At 38.2% G+C, this 14,108-nt stretch overlaps 2 protein-coding genes across 2 annotated transcripts; one reads left to right on the plus strand and one right to left on the minus strand.

The window, feature by feature from the left end:
* The first annotated feature begins 516 nt into the window (after positions 1 to 516).
* LOC148847376 (zinc finger A20 and AN1 domain-containing stress-associated protein 4-like) lies at positions 517 to 1,715 on the plus strand. Its single transcript, XM_088950639.1, has 2 exons — positions 517 to 658; positions 833 to 1,715. The coding sequence occupies exon 2, from the start codon at positions 931 to 933 to the stop codon at positions 1,435 to 1,437; it is 507 nt and encodes a 168-aa protein (XP_088806765.1). The 5' UTR covers positions 517 to 658; positions 833 to 930; the 3' UTR covers positions 1,438 to 1,715.
* A 736-nt stretch (positions 1,716 to 2,451) lies between these two features.
* On the minus strand, positions 2,452 to 13,920 carry LOC148847377 (uncharacterized). The gene is made up of 14 exons (XM_088950638.1): positions 13,263 to 13,920; positions 11,825 to 11,936; positions 7,351 to 7,463; positions 7,151 to 7,273; positions 6,879 to 7,051; positions 6,568 to 6,643; positions 6,279 to 6,365; positions 5,596 to 5,676; positions 5,442 to 5,474; positions 4,454 to 4,507; positions 4,270 to 4,311; positions 3,857 to 3,935; positions 3,661 to 3,731; positions 2,452 to 2,744 (listed from the first exon to the last, which is right to left on the minus strand). The coding sequence occupies exons 1-14, from the start codon at positions 13,440 to 13,442 to the stop codon at positions 2,637 to 2,639; spliced, it is 1,332 nt and encodes a 443-aa protein (XP_088806764.1). The 5' UTR covers positions 13,443 to 13,920; the 3' UTR covers positions 2,452 to 2,636.
* Positions 13,921 to 14,108: the final 188 nt, after the last annotated feature.

The raw sequence follows: 14,108 nt of genomic DNA on the forward strand, positions 1-14,108 counted from the left end.
TACCCACAAGGCCACAACCACGATATTCGATAGGCCAACTCGTATCCGATCACTTCTTCTCTCTCCAAAATTATTATTTTATTAATAAATAAACAAATAAAACTTAGAGCCGAAAGCAGTAGGAGTAGGGTGACGCAAAAGCATCAACCAACATGATTTGGAAACGTGTATGTTTCACTGGGACCCGCAGCGTCTTACACTTCTACAAGAGGACGGACGTGGTGTCAAATCCGCATTTTAGCAAACTGGGTGGTAAAAATTTGCAATGGTAAATTTCTTTTTTCTTATTTTACTAAAATAATCCAGGCTGGATATTTAATTATTTATTTTATTTAAAATTAAGAAAATGCGGGGTTAATATCTTTCTGCTCTATTCGTCGCTCCTAACCCAAACCCCCTTTCTCTCTCCCCTTTTCTCTCTCTATCTCTCTCTCCTTTTCATCTTTCCCTTTCTTTTCTTTATTAACTCGTTTATTATCTCCGGGCATATATAAAGCGAGGGAGAGGGTCAGAGGAGGAGAAAATAGATAGATTCGAGACACAGAGAAAGAGAAGAGGCGTTTTCCGCTTCTATCTTGCCGTCGTCGCATCCTATATTTCTTCCTCCTCCCCTTCCAATCGCAGAAGACAAGAAAAATTTCAGGTTTTCGTTGTTCAGGTTGAAAGCACTTCTTTATTCCTTTTTCAGTTTAACGATTTTTAATCCCGTACTTTTTTCTTTCATTATTTTAAGCATTTATTTTTATTCCTTGATTGTTTCTTCCATCTGTTGTTGAATCTGTTTCAATCGGTGTATGCATTTCTGTTTCAAATATGAATTCGATGGGTGCAGTTTGGGATTTGGTCACAAAGCTGAGATTTTTAACGATCGATCGGTCGATCTGAAGAACGAAAATCCTCGCAAGGAGATCAAAGGAGAGAAAACCTAATATGGCGGAAGAACATAGATGCCAAGCTCCTGAGGGCCACCGTCTCTGTGCCAACAACTGCGGATTCTTCGGTAGCCCTGCTACGCTAAATCTATGTTCGAAATGTTACAGGGACCTTCGCCTCAAGGAGGAACAAGCATCCTCCGCCAAGATCGCCGTCGAGAAATCCCTTGCTGCTTCCTCGTCCTCCTCCTCCTCCGCTGCCCTGTCAACCGATCCCGTTTCTCATCCGCTTATAAAACTTCCGAACGAAACCCCTGCGGATCATCCGCTCACCGTGCCGGCATCCGTTGGGTCACCTTCGGCGGCTCCGCAGCCGAACCGATGCGCAACGTGTCGGAAGCGTGTCGGACTGACCGGGTTCAAGTGCCGATGCGGGATCACGTTATGTGGTTCGCACCGGTACCCGGAGCAGCACGGCTGTACCTTCGATTTCAAGGCGTTAGGGAGGGAGGCCATCGCTAAAGCGAACCCCGTCGTCAAAGCCGAGAAGCTGGATAAGATTTGATCTTGATACGATATGGTTTGATCTGGACCGTGGATCTGTTCGGTCGGTCGTGAATGGGAGGGTCAGGGGTCAGGGCTTGTTTGTGAAGCGAAGGTACCGCTAAGGGTGGGTGCGATTGTCGGCGTCTGGCAGTCGGTCGTGTGATGCCGCCGGCGTGTAGCGATGGTTGAATTTGAGGCATGCCTGTAAAAAATAAAAAAAAAAAGCGAAAAAAGCCGAGAGATTAATGTTTTATAAATCTTTCTGTTAATGATAATTTCTGTGGTTGTTTGGTGGAAGCTTGCTCTAGCGTGGAATTTTTTACTATATTTTATTTTCCGGATTATTTTCGTATGAGTTAATTAATAATACGCGGTTGTTGGTGCCGGCGTGGGCCGTACGCGAGTCATTTTTTCACAAAAATGGACGCTCTCGAAAAATACACGGTCTTTTGCGGGCGGCGGAGGAGGGGCCACGTCAACACCTGGAAGAGGCTGAAACATTCGTCGGCGTAATGAGCCACGCGCTTGTAGAGTTGGGAATTGGGATAGCGACTAATACACCTAACACTGTCACTAATGACTAACACATACTTTGTCGTTGGGACACGCCAGTAGGCCTCTCTCAATGTGATGGCTTCCTTAATCGACTCTTGGGCTGAGTGGGGCTAATCATCTTGGGCCACACATCACATGGGGTGGGTCCACAAATTTGAAGACGTGTAGAACTGTTCATTCAGAGCTGTCAGGAAATTCTCGTCAATTGACTGAGAGGGCCTACCGCTAGGCGCCACGGCCACGCCCAGGGAGCCCCGGTGTCGTTTCGTGGGTGGAGGAGGTAGATGGGACCACCCTTTTTAAGTTTCAAACTTTCAATAAACAACGTTATGGCTACGAGTATATATGGATATGGTGGGACAAGGCAAACAGTATTTGCTCTGCAAAATGTCAATTGGTGAAAGGAATATCAATATGGCTTAGGTGAGGTCATGTCAATGAATCCAAGCTGCGCAAAATGGGATCTGAAGGGATGGTGTAAGATAAAATAAATAATTAATTAATTAGATGAAATGAAGTTGAGGCTTGAGAGTCTGCAGAGAACACAACAGCTTGAACAATACATTTATACAATTAGGAACAACCAGGCATTTTGATGTTGAGAGACGGGTAGCTCCATGGTCAGTAGTTGTTGAGCTATCATGATTCTTTTCAGGTCAGAACTCAGGAGAGGAGTGGTGCTTCAATTGTCTCACTGTTGTCCTCTGCTTCGCAATTGGATGGCCTGGCAGCATCTTCTTTAAACAGCCACGCGTAACACAGTGCAATCACCTCAACAATTACCAGTTTCCAGTTAGTCAGTCCCTATGTGAGAGTGAGAGGGGGGGGTGGTAGGGGGTTCAAAAGTACACATCATTGCCATTCAAAGCAATGATATCTTAGGTTAAAATGTTTTTGAAGTTTAAAGAATTGAGAAAGGACATCTCTAGCAAGGGTATTATTAGAGATTAGGTTGGCGCCCCACAGCACCTCTCACCTGAGTTCACATCTGTGCCCAACGTCCCACAACACATCCCTGTTCTGTATTGGGAACATCTCTTGATGATGGTATCAGAATTGATAATGTCATCATTGGAAGATGTTCCCAATACGCAGCGGGAATGTGCTGTGGGACGTGGGGCGCAGATCTGAACTCCTCCCACCTATGTATTGGGAACATCTCCCTATGATAAGTACAAAAGATGTTGCCAATGTGCAGTGACATGTGCATGTGGGGCGCCAATGTGATCTCGTATTATTAACCTTCAAAACTTAAAAGTGGCAACATGTCCTAACTCCTACTATTTAGCATATCAGTGGGTTCAAAAACCGATACATATTGTATAGCATGTGTTTGGAACCGTGGGTGTTTACTGAATAAACATTGCCACATAAGCGCCACTTCAGCATTTCCCTCATTATGCAGATCTGTATGCATAGAGATTCGAAAAGGCAGACATTGATTTATGTGTACGTCTACCATTGAGGGAAGCTTCATTTTAGCGCTTCCCCCAACAGGTAGACATTTATTCACTATTTTGCTGATGTGGTGCCTAAGTGTCAATAAGCGGGTTCATTATTGCTTTTCTCAGTTTTGCAAACAAATAAAGTACAACACTCGCAGTTCCAAACACATAAATAATGTGCATGGATATATAACAATACAGGGAGAGAAAGAGAGAGAGAGAGAGAGAGAGAGAGAGAGTACCATGGATACTGATGCAAATATGAGGCTAAAACCTTTGCAATTGAATGGAGCCTTGCTTGACAGGAACCATGCTGGAAACAGATAGGATGGGTAAGCAACAGACATGAGCTCCTCATTCCTTTTACCAGAAAAGGTGACTTTCACTTGTATTAGCCAGTAACGAGGAAGATATTAAAAAAAAAAATAGTTTACTCACAAGTCAATGGGCTCATTATGATTGGTGATATTAAACTAGCAATTGATTGAACACCAGCTATGAATCCTTGTGCTTTTGCCTGGAACAAAAGTAAGGCTTAAACTTGGTAATGGAAAGGAAACCCAACAATGAGAGAAGCTAAATCTACTGCCTCCCTTTGTTTTTTTTTTTTTCGGGGGGGGGGGGGGGTCACCAATACGTATTATTCTGTTTTTCAAAACAAAATTAACTGCATGAAACTTCTGGACATCTATTTCTTGCCAAAAGTACAGACAAATATTCCTACAGAACCATCAATTAGTCTAAATGACAAAAAATGAGAAGTATGAAAATTAGGATGTTATCTTTGCCTATTATGGGACTTATCGAACAGAGACTACTGGATGGTTATTAGATAGACGGATTAATCAAACCTGATCAACTGAGCTTGTTGCTTTTGAGATAACAGCATAAGTCTGTCAAGTAAAAAATACATTAAACGGATTTAATAGTGGATATTAAATCCAAAAATTAAAACAAGAGATAACCATAGTTGCATATTATTCAATGCAGTTATGGAAAAGAGGCAAATGAGTTTCCAAGATAAGAGATACTTACAGAAGGTTTCACAAGGACATAAATGACTCCAAATGAGGCACTGAGGTACGGTACCTGTGGTTAGAACGTTGGGGTTGTAACTTGTAAGGACCACATTAGTATGATAAAACAAAATGATGGTTGTTGAACACTGGCTTCTGTTTCAAACTTTTACCAATGTATTTAACGATTAGATAACATGGTAGGGGTAAATCTTTGTCAACACATGAAAGCATTGGGATGACTTCTATGATTCAACAAATGAACAAAAAAGGCTACCCTTAGGCTATGTTTGGTTTGAAGGAAAAAAGTAGGGAAAGGTAGGGAAACCTACACAAGGTTTGTAAAGGTTTCCCTACCTTTCCCTACTTTTTCCTTCAAACCAAACATAAGGTATCCTTCAAGGTGACTGATAAAGGCAGATGTCAAGGATGTTTTCCTAGGTGACTGATACATAAGCATATACCACCATTGGCAGTTTTTTAATTTTTTTTCCTAGGCATTCCATTAGGATTAGATGAATGACTTCCTAGGTGACCCTAATATCAGTAATTTATATATAAAATTAATTAATGTCATAATGTGTTTTAAATAATAAGCACACCCATTGAACAGTCACCTGTTCGTTTAGCCTCTAGCACCAGGCATTTTAACTGTTCTATTGCTTGAGGTCAGCCAATAATGGACAGAACTGCCACTAGGGTAGAAAACAAGGTTAGGAGTCTCAGTCTCACCCCCTGATCTGGTCAGCTTTGTGGAGATGGGTCATTACTGTACTGGCCAAATGTTTTCCAGCAGCTTTGCAATTTACTACATAAGTTATTCTTGGTAAATACTGTACAATTACACCCTGAATATGAGATTGAACAGCCGGGACATGATACCCTCAACAAGGGTTTGGGATTTTGGTGGTAAATATACTTCTTTGACTCCTAAGAAGGCTGGCTTTAACTCACAAAAGAAATGGGAAGCAATAGAATCATATGCTTAGCAAGCAGATAGAACATACCCAAGGTGCCCATGCCAAACCATAGAGCAATGCCTGCAGAGGAAAAAAAAAAAAATATATATATATATATATATATCTATGAAAAATCCGTTTAAACATTTGAACTGAAGATATGCATAAAAAATATTTAAAACAAAATTTCAGAGCAACTTACATAAGCGATTGATGCAAGTAAGGCAATGCACAATATCTTTCTCTCTCCCAGCACAGGATTGGCAAGTGGAAGCACAAAAATCTGGAGGCCAACTACAAATTTTCAGTGCCATCATCCAAGGTATTTGAAGATTTCAATCTCATACGCAAAGGCTTATTATTCCATTTTAAGACAGTCTAGCTGTACTGAAACTGACAAAAGGAAGGTTAAAATACTGAAGTTGAAGGTGAAAGCATCATATATGGAAAAGCTAGATCATGTAAAGCACCAATTGGTACAATAAACATTTCAAAATAAGAAAAAGAAAAATAGGTATTAAATGTTGCATGGACATGAACAAGATGAGAAAACATGGACTCGGAGACAAGTCCATGGAAACACTTGTCAGCCCAGAATTTTACCATTGTACCAAAACCCTTGCACAATTAAACTGAATACAAACCGGAAATTAATTCAACTTCAAAAACCTTAAAAATAATAGCATATTGACAAAATATAGTGAATTGAAAAAAAGATGTACATGGATAACTATCCTATCTTTCTAAGAATGAATTGGATCTTGGAGATTAAAGGACCTGGAAAGGGAAGACAACAAGATACTGATCAGAATGGACTGATCATTTTAGGAGTCAAATTATCAATTAAAGAAAAAATATGCAACTTGGTATGTCTCAGAATATTACCTGTGAAACAATGGAACCTATTCCAACCATCATCAGGATTTCTGAAAACTGGTTCTTACTGAAACCAAAAACTGACTTCAGATAGTACTGCAAAGGAAATTATCTAAGCATCAAATTATAGCACTGCAAAGGTAACATTCTATAACTATTTTGGATTTCATGTGGCATTACTATTTAGTCATCTCTATGGTAATGATCTCTAAATATGATCAAGTTTGATTGACACCATCTAAGTAACACAGATAAGGTTTACTGGAATAGATTGTTGTCTAACTGAAAAGGAATGTACCAGTAAGACACTGCTGATTCCAGACATTCCCAGCTCATAGAAGAAGGAAACAAGAGCAATTCCTTTGAGCGTTTCACTACAGGAGTAAAATGCAGCACTTCAGCCATATGCATGATATGCTTATCAGCTTATATAAACTTTTCCAAATAAAAAAAGTTGCTAACTACCTTAGTTGGCACAGGTTGAGTCATGAGTGTCAGTTTGCGTGCAGAAGCATGTGCACATGTCATATGCAAATGCAGTCAAAGAAAGAGTAGTGTTACCAAGGCATGAACATAATTGAATAGCCATGTCATAGCTTACAAAAGTACCTTCTCAAAACAACATTTACAGAATTTCTCATGGATTTGAATCGTTCTCGGAAGACATTGGATATCACAGTTGAACAAGATGAATGTTGCTCATTCCTTGGAGTTCTTTTGACTGTCTCAACAAGAAACAGTTGCATATAAACTGGACAAAATATCAACAGAAGTATTGACACCTGAAATTACAGTTTCATCAATATGATAAACAATGCACAAAATGATAGAGGCAATTATTTTCTGTTTTCTAACATAAACAGGATTTTAGGAAAACATGCCTCAAAAATGTAGTCTTCAGGAACAAAACGAGCTAGCACATTTCCCAGGACATGTGAAGCAGAGAAGAGACCTGTAATCCATCCAAATGCTGCTACCCTCTTACTGCCTTCCACAAAATCTGCCTACTAAAGAAATGGAAGTATTATCTATATTACATCGATAACTTCTTCAATGAGCAGAATCAAGAAAATATTCTTACCGCATATGCAACAGAAATACAGAAAATACTCCCTTGGCTAATGATATATGAGATTGTTCGAAGTGCATAGTAAGCATACACAAATTCCTTTGACTCATTCCAAGCAAGCAAAGCTGAAATGAAAACATAGCATGAAAACTAGAAGAAAAAGGAACACATAAATGCATAAAATACAAACCCATAAACTAATATTGAGAACATTTGTGTTAATACTTTTGTCCACAATCAACTGAGATGACCCATTGATCAAGGCCATGCTTTTGATAAAGACATATTCCAAGAAAGGTTTCAATACAATAAAACAAAAACAAGAAATCATACAATTAGGAACTTAGAGAAATGAAAGAACAATACTTTTTTTGCAGCTAAAAGAGAAGAACTACAGTTTATTACTATAAAGTAGAAAGCTGAAGATATTTAGAAGGAAAACAGAGGAATCTCACCTTTCTTTTTGGGATAGATTTGTAATTTTATTGGTCCTACTAGAATAACGTCTTTAATCAAGTCTCATCATTAAGGTAAAGCATGAGGCAAATCATGCATATAAGCAAGAGCAAAATATTCAACTGAATAACATGTGGATTACATAGAATTCAACCTCTGTCATGGATCAGATCATATATTTATGTGTATGTATTGAAAGGAATATCCAATTTTACTAGAATTGTAACAAAAGTTGATTATCTATAATTTTGTTACAATTTGTTTTGAATATTTCTTTTCAAATTTAAATAAAAACAGTAAAAACATAAGAATTATTAATTTGCAAGCTATAGGCATGTGATGGGCTCAACATGCTTTCGTTAGAAATATTTATTATATAAAAGGGCAGTCCAGTGAACAAGGCTCCCGCCAATGTGGGGTCTGGGGAGGAACAGATGTGCACAGACTTACCCATGCACATACAGAGAGGCTGTTTCCAGGAAAAATATTTATCATATGATTATTCTAATTAAATCTCAATTAGAAGTATATAAGACTAAAATATATTTATAATAAAGTTATTAGACAGAATATTTGATATTAAGACCTATAAATACTATTTAAATTAATCAGGGTATAATTTTTTGGGTGAATTAAACAGTGCTCCCACCCTAGTTCAAGCTTTTGGAGCTTTGGTTATCATCATCATCATCCACGCCTTATCCCAACTATATGGGGTCGGCTATATGAATCCTGTTTCACCAATCTGTTCTATTTAAAGCCATATCCACTATTAAATCATTAGTGCTTAAACCATTTCTTACTACTTCTATCCATGTCCTTTTTCGTCTACCCCAAGCTCTTCTAGTCCCTTCAATGTGTAACAAATCACTTCTTCTAACTGGCACAGTTGGTGGTCTTCTATACTTGCCCAAACCATCTTAGTCTACTCTCTGTCATTTTATCACCTATTGGAGATACTCTTAGGTTCCTACGGATAACTTCTTTCCTAATCCTCTACTGTAGAATATATTAGGCCATGAAATGGTTTGCTTTGGTTGAGGATAAGCAAGCAAACTTATCAATTATTTTGACCTAAGATATCTTTATTCTCTGAAGTTTTTGCTTCTACAATATACAAGGGAAGAAACTATATACTCAACAAACTCCTAAAATAATATAAAGAAACTGATTTGTCAGAACTTGAAATCCTAGGGTGTGATATTGAATATGAAGTTGAGTAGATTATTTGACAACTGTAAACATACAAATGTAAAGAAGACAATCCAGAAGATATCCTGTCTAATTTTGCAGTTGTTGATATTTGTACTTGGACTTCCTCTGATAGACTGCAATGCAAAACTGAGCTTCTTCAAGGGAGCTCTTCCTCCAAAGATAGAAGACAAAGAAGGAGAGAATTCTGGTAATAGAGGGTCTTACACGAGATATTTTCGGTAGGCTACTTGGATGAACACCCTGAATCTGAGATGGCTGAATCTGGGTTCTTAACACCCTCTGTGTTATCTATGATGATGCATAGTGAGGTAATAGTTGTAAATATACAATTGGTTATGCATTTATACAAATATGCATGACAATGATCTGTTCCTCAGCCCAACAACAAGCATTTTTGGCCATATATCCTATTATGCTAACATTATATAGTTATTTATACAATAACGAATATAACTAAATTATTTTTCTTTGTTTATATTTTCTTCATGTCATCAAATACTTTGACAAACTTCATAATTCTCCCTATGCTGCCATGATTTTGAAGATGAATTTGACATTTATGATGTTTTTGACAAGTTCTGATTTCCAATGCAATTTAAATGTCAACCATAATAAACAAATTAAGCATTGCATGTCAGAGGGAAGACTTGGATCATTCACCTACAAATGATTAATAAATGCTTCTAGGGTCAATAGTCACATGCTAGAGCTTATGGATAGTATCAATGTTTTAAAAATCCATGTTGCAAGAAAATCGCAAGGGCCTTCTAGTGAGAGCAAGGGGCAAATTTTTGAAAAATTCAAAAAATAATAAAAAATAAAAATATAGAAAAATGCAAACTTGAATTTTAAAAGAAATAAATTAAAAAAAATCCTATTGGCTCAAATTAAAATACATAAACATAACATATAAAACATGTTCAAAGTGAAAACGTATAAATAAAAGCAAACATATGTGGATTGTATTAAAGTGCTTCAATTACTCAACAATTCAAGCATGTGAAACTTTCAATCTATTTATCTGTCTCCTAGTTGCATAATTTCAAGTAATTAGTGTGGTGTTTAAGTATTTTCCATTATAAATTCTAGGAGATTGTCCACCCACCTCTGTCAGGGTCCCTTGAGGCAAGGCCAAACAATTCAATGTTAGGTTATGCCCACGACCTAAAATATTCGCCCAGGGCTGGGTGTGGGTCAGGACAGTTTATATCAGTGCTGGGCGCAGCATCCCATTCAATATAAACAAAAACCTAAAATATTCACCCAAACATATAAGGGGACTGGTTTTGTGATTTTATCTGTGGTTCATGTTATTTTAAGATTAGGAATCATATATTATTTGAAGATGAATGTCCCACATTAAGAAGGATGAGAAACAACACTGGAAAAAGGTGGGGTTTTGTTAGAGTAAATGTGATTGAGCTGAGGCACACTGGGCATGCGCCTTTTCAGAGGGGTTGCGCTCGGATTCAGGCGAGGTGTATGCCTTGAAATGCACCTCATCTGTGTGCCTAGGTGCACCTTTTAAAACATTGAATAGTATATTACAAGCATTAAACAAAATGGCATCACTTCTATTCTAAATAGAGCACCATCTAGAAGATGCTAACCATTTTTTTAGAAAAGGATAAGTAAATTTTATTAAAGCTCAGAAGAAGATACAGCACAATACAATACAACACAACACAACCTACCAAAGGGTCCCACAGCCAGGCCACCCTACATCACACATACAATCAAATCTCCCAACACTCTTAGACTGCAGCAGAAGCCAACTGAAACTCTTTCATATCTGAAACCCAAGAACCAATTCTCCCCACCACCTGCTGCAAAATCTCTTCCTCTTTAAACTTGCTTCTAAAAGATCTTATTTCTTTCATTCCAATTTCCAATTATCCAAACAATTGCAGCTGGGATCAACTCCCAAACAGCCTCACCTCTTTTGCTAAGTCCAGGCAAGGATCAAAATATTAATAAACTGGACACTCAAAGTTGGGTATTGGTGCATATCAATATGACCTATTATATTTTTTATTATTTTTTAATTTTATTTTATAACGATTAGAGGAAAGCCTTCTATCATCCCAAGGTTTTAAAAGTTTAAAAATATGCTTGTATCAGTGTATCTATGTGTATGTGGGTGCACTGATATGGATACGATACACCCAAAACAGGATTTTTCTAGGAAGGGACCACACCCACAACAACTCTTTAAGAGATGGAGGCATGACCCAACTCAAATTTGCTGATTTCAGAAACTTCATCCACATTACCTTGGCTGTTGTGCAGTGAAGGAACAAATGTTCAATGGTTTTCAACTTCTCCCTACAGAAAACATAGCTCTGATTTTGGACTTGCATATCTCTTCTTATCAAACTGCCCCTGGTTAAGCATTTACCTAGGGATTCCAGCCACAGATGAAAACAAGATTTTGATGGGATAAGAGATTTCCATACCAATCTACTAGGGAAACATGACTCTCCCAGGGTTCTCAGGTTCCTGGTAAAGGAGCTGACTGAGAATAAGCTTCTAGCCTCCCACTTCCAGCACCACTCATCTAGAAGATGCTTAGTGGAGGTTTCATAGCAGAGACATTGGAACAAAACTGTCTTAATCTCACATGTATAGTTTTCCTTTGGGTGATCTCACATGTATAATTGGCATGCCTCTTAGCATATTTATCAGTTCTTCAAGAAGATTCAATATTGTGTTTTACATATGCTCATGGGCCTCCTAGGTAAAATTCATTAAAAAAAATATCTAGAGTGTTTGTAAAAATTGGTTACAGAAAGCTTTTGCAAAGTAAGAATCATACCAAAAGGGATTATAGTTGTGGAAATAGTAAGAAGCAGCACTGGTTTACGCCCATAATCATCTGCAAGCTGACCCAAGAGAGGAAGCACAAACATCTTGAAAATTCCCACAACCTACAAGTCCCAATATGCTTAAGACTCAGTGTAAAAAGAAATAGATAAAAAGAGATTATTCTTAACTACGAGTGGAGAATCACTTATAAATCTTAAAAATGGTAAGAAAATTGGAAGCAGTGAAATAAAAAGGTTATGGAAGAATGAGATCCAAAATGCATATAGAGTAAAAGATGATTAAATATCACTTGTGGTGCAACATCTGTGAATTGAAAAACATTTTTAGGAAACTAACGGGAGAGATCATGCATTATATTTGGCTTCAGTTGGGTATAAATGATACATGAATGCTCTTTCATGTGTCTTATACCTTACTGCAACTTACTTTTCATCTAGATAGAACAACTGATGCTAAGACTTGAGAAACTAATCCTAGAAGTGGCACTACTGGTCAATGCTTGACAAATTGACATCTAAACAAAAGGTGGAAATTGAACGATATGAGCAATTGCTATTAATTCCTTGCACTTTCCACCAGGAGTTTGAATGTCCTAGATACGAAGATCCAATACATGTATGCACGAAGAATTCCAAATTCACTATGAACTGGACAGTAACATACTTCCATTTAAATCGTCCAGTTTATTCGCAGAATGTTATGTGCCTTAGGAGAACTCACCCCTAAAAGCTAGCTGTTAGAGGGAGGGAACCCAAACATATATATACCCCACAATAGCATTCCATACTACTGATGTGGATACCTCACATTAGCATCCCACACTACCAACATAGGACAGATGGATCGTAACACAGAACCCACAATTCTAAACTCCAGTGAGCTGAGTTTGATCCCAACTTTTCAATTACAGGAATCTTCGGCAAATACCAATGACTGTTAAGTTTAATACCGCAGCTAATACAGTCATGAAGAAGTTCAACTTTGCCAAATAAACCCGAAAGTTATAGGAGGTTCACACCCCTCAAAAAGTTGAAACAATCATCAAATGAACGAAATTTGCAATCAGTATGACTCGACTCAGAACAATTTTTCATTAAGAACTTGCACATAAGACTCAGAGTTTAAAATTACGAAGAAGAAACCAAGACCAATCAAACTTAAATACAAAAAAAAAAAAAAAAGTTAAAAATAAAAGAAAATGACCTTCTTGACCAGACTAACATTATCGTTATTATTATAATTAGTTGGTAGACTAGAGTTATCACCAAACCCTCATTTCCACCAATTTGACAAGAAAAATGAAGAGTAGGAGAATCAAACTTAGAAATATCATTGAGAAATCTAAATTGTGAAGCTTCAATGTTGCAACCCGGTTCATATTGACCCAAAAGAAGAATAAGAGAAGCAAAGTTGGGATGGTGCATCACCGTTTGCTGGAGGCCAGTGAGATAGATTGCTTCAGGGCAGGTCTTCTGACCAGGACACAAAGCACCGGTGGTGACGTCGACGAGAACCGAGACCGTCATCTCTTCAGCGATCCAATGGACGCACAGAGGCACGAGGAGGTGAAACAGAGGCCTCAGTTCCCTGAAACCCCGCCAGTCCATTTTGGCTTCTCCCGAATGCTCTGAGTCAATTCAATAACGGGTACAGAGAGGAAGAAGAAAGAGATAGAATTCCCGTTAACAACGATGACGACAAAAACATTGTATTGGAAGCGTTGATGGCTGAGTACTTGCTTATTATATAACCGTAAATGAAGGCGCCAGTTCTCATGCCATCCGAACTCCCACGTGACGAATCCTCCGTTGGCACACGCTCGCGCATGTCGTAAGTGTGGATGTATCGTGACTCCTCACTCCGAAACCGGATTCAATCAGTGTGGAACCAGGTAAGGTAAGGAGATATTCCCGATGCAAGGCTGTAAAAGTTATTCGAACGGACGTTGCACTGACTGAAGCTGATCTCATAACCTCCCGTGGCTCGGGACTCTATTCCTCCTCAATGGTCCATTATGCAACCAATCAATCTAATATCTGTATATATCGAAGCAGGTACCTGGTTTGTTTGGATGCAAGTTATAATGCATGCTCTTGTCATTAACTCGCTATTAAACGTGGAGAGATGATAATTGATAAGGCCACCTGCGTTACTGCGTACACGTTTCTTATTTTTAGAGGGTAGAGTCGTAGAGATGTGGGGGTCATCTTATCTAATTGGGACCCACATTCTTGCCAGGTGCCAAAAGTTTACCTAAGGGTTCACTTTTGTTA

This window comes from Nelumbo lutea, chromosome 6, assembly GCF_056320005.1.
Source record: "Nelumbo lutea isolate HS-2025 chromosome 6, American lotus-T2T, whole genome shotgun sequence".
NCBI lineage: Eukaryota > Viridiplantae > Streptophyta > Magnoliopsida > Proteales > Nelumbonaceae > Nelumbo > Nelumbo lutea.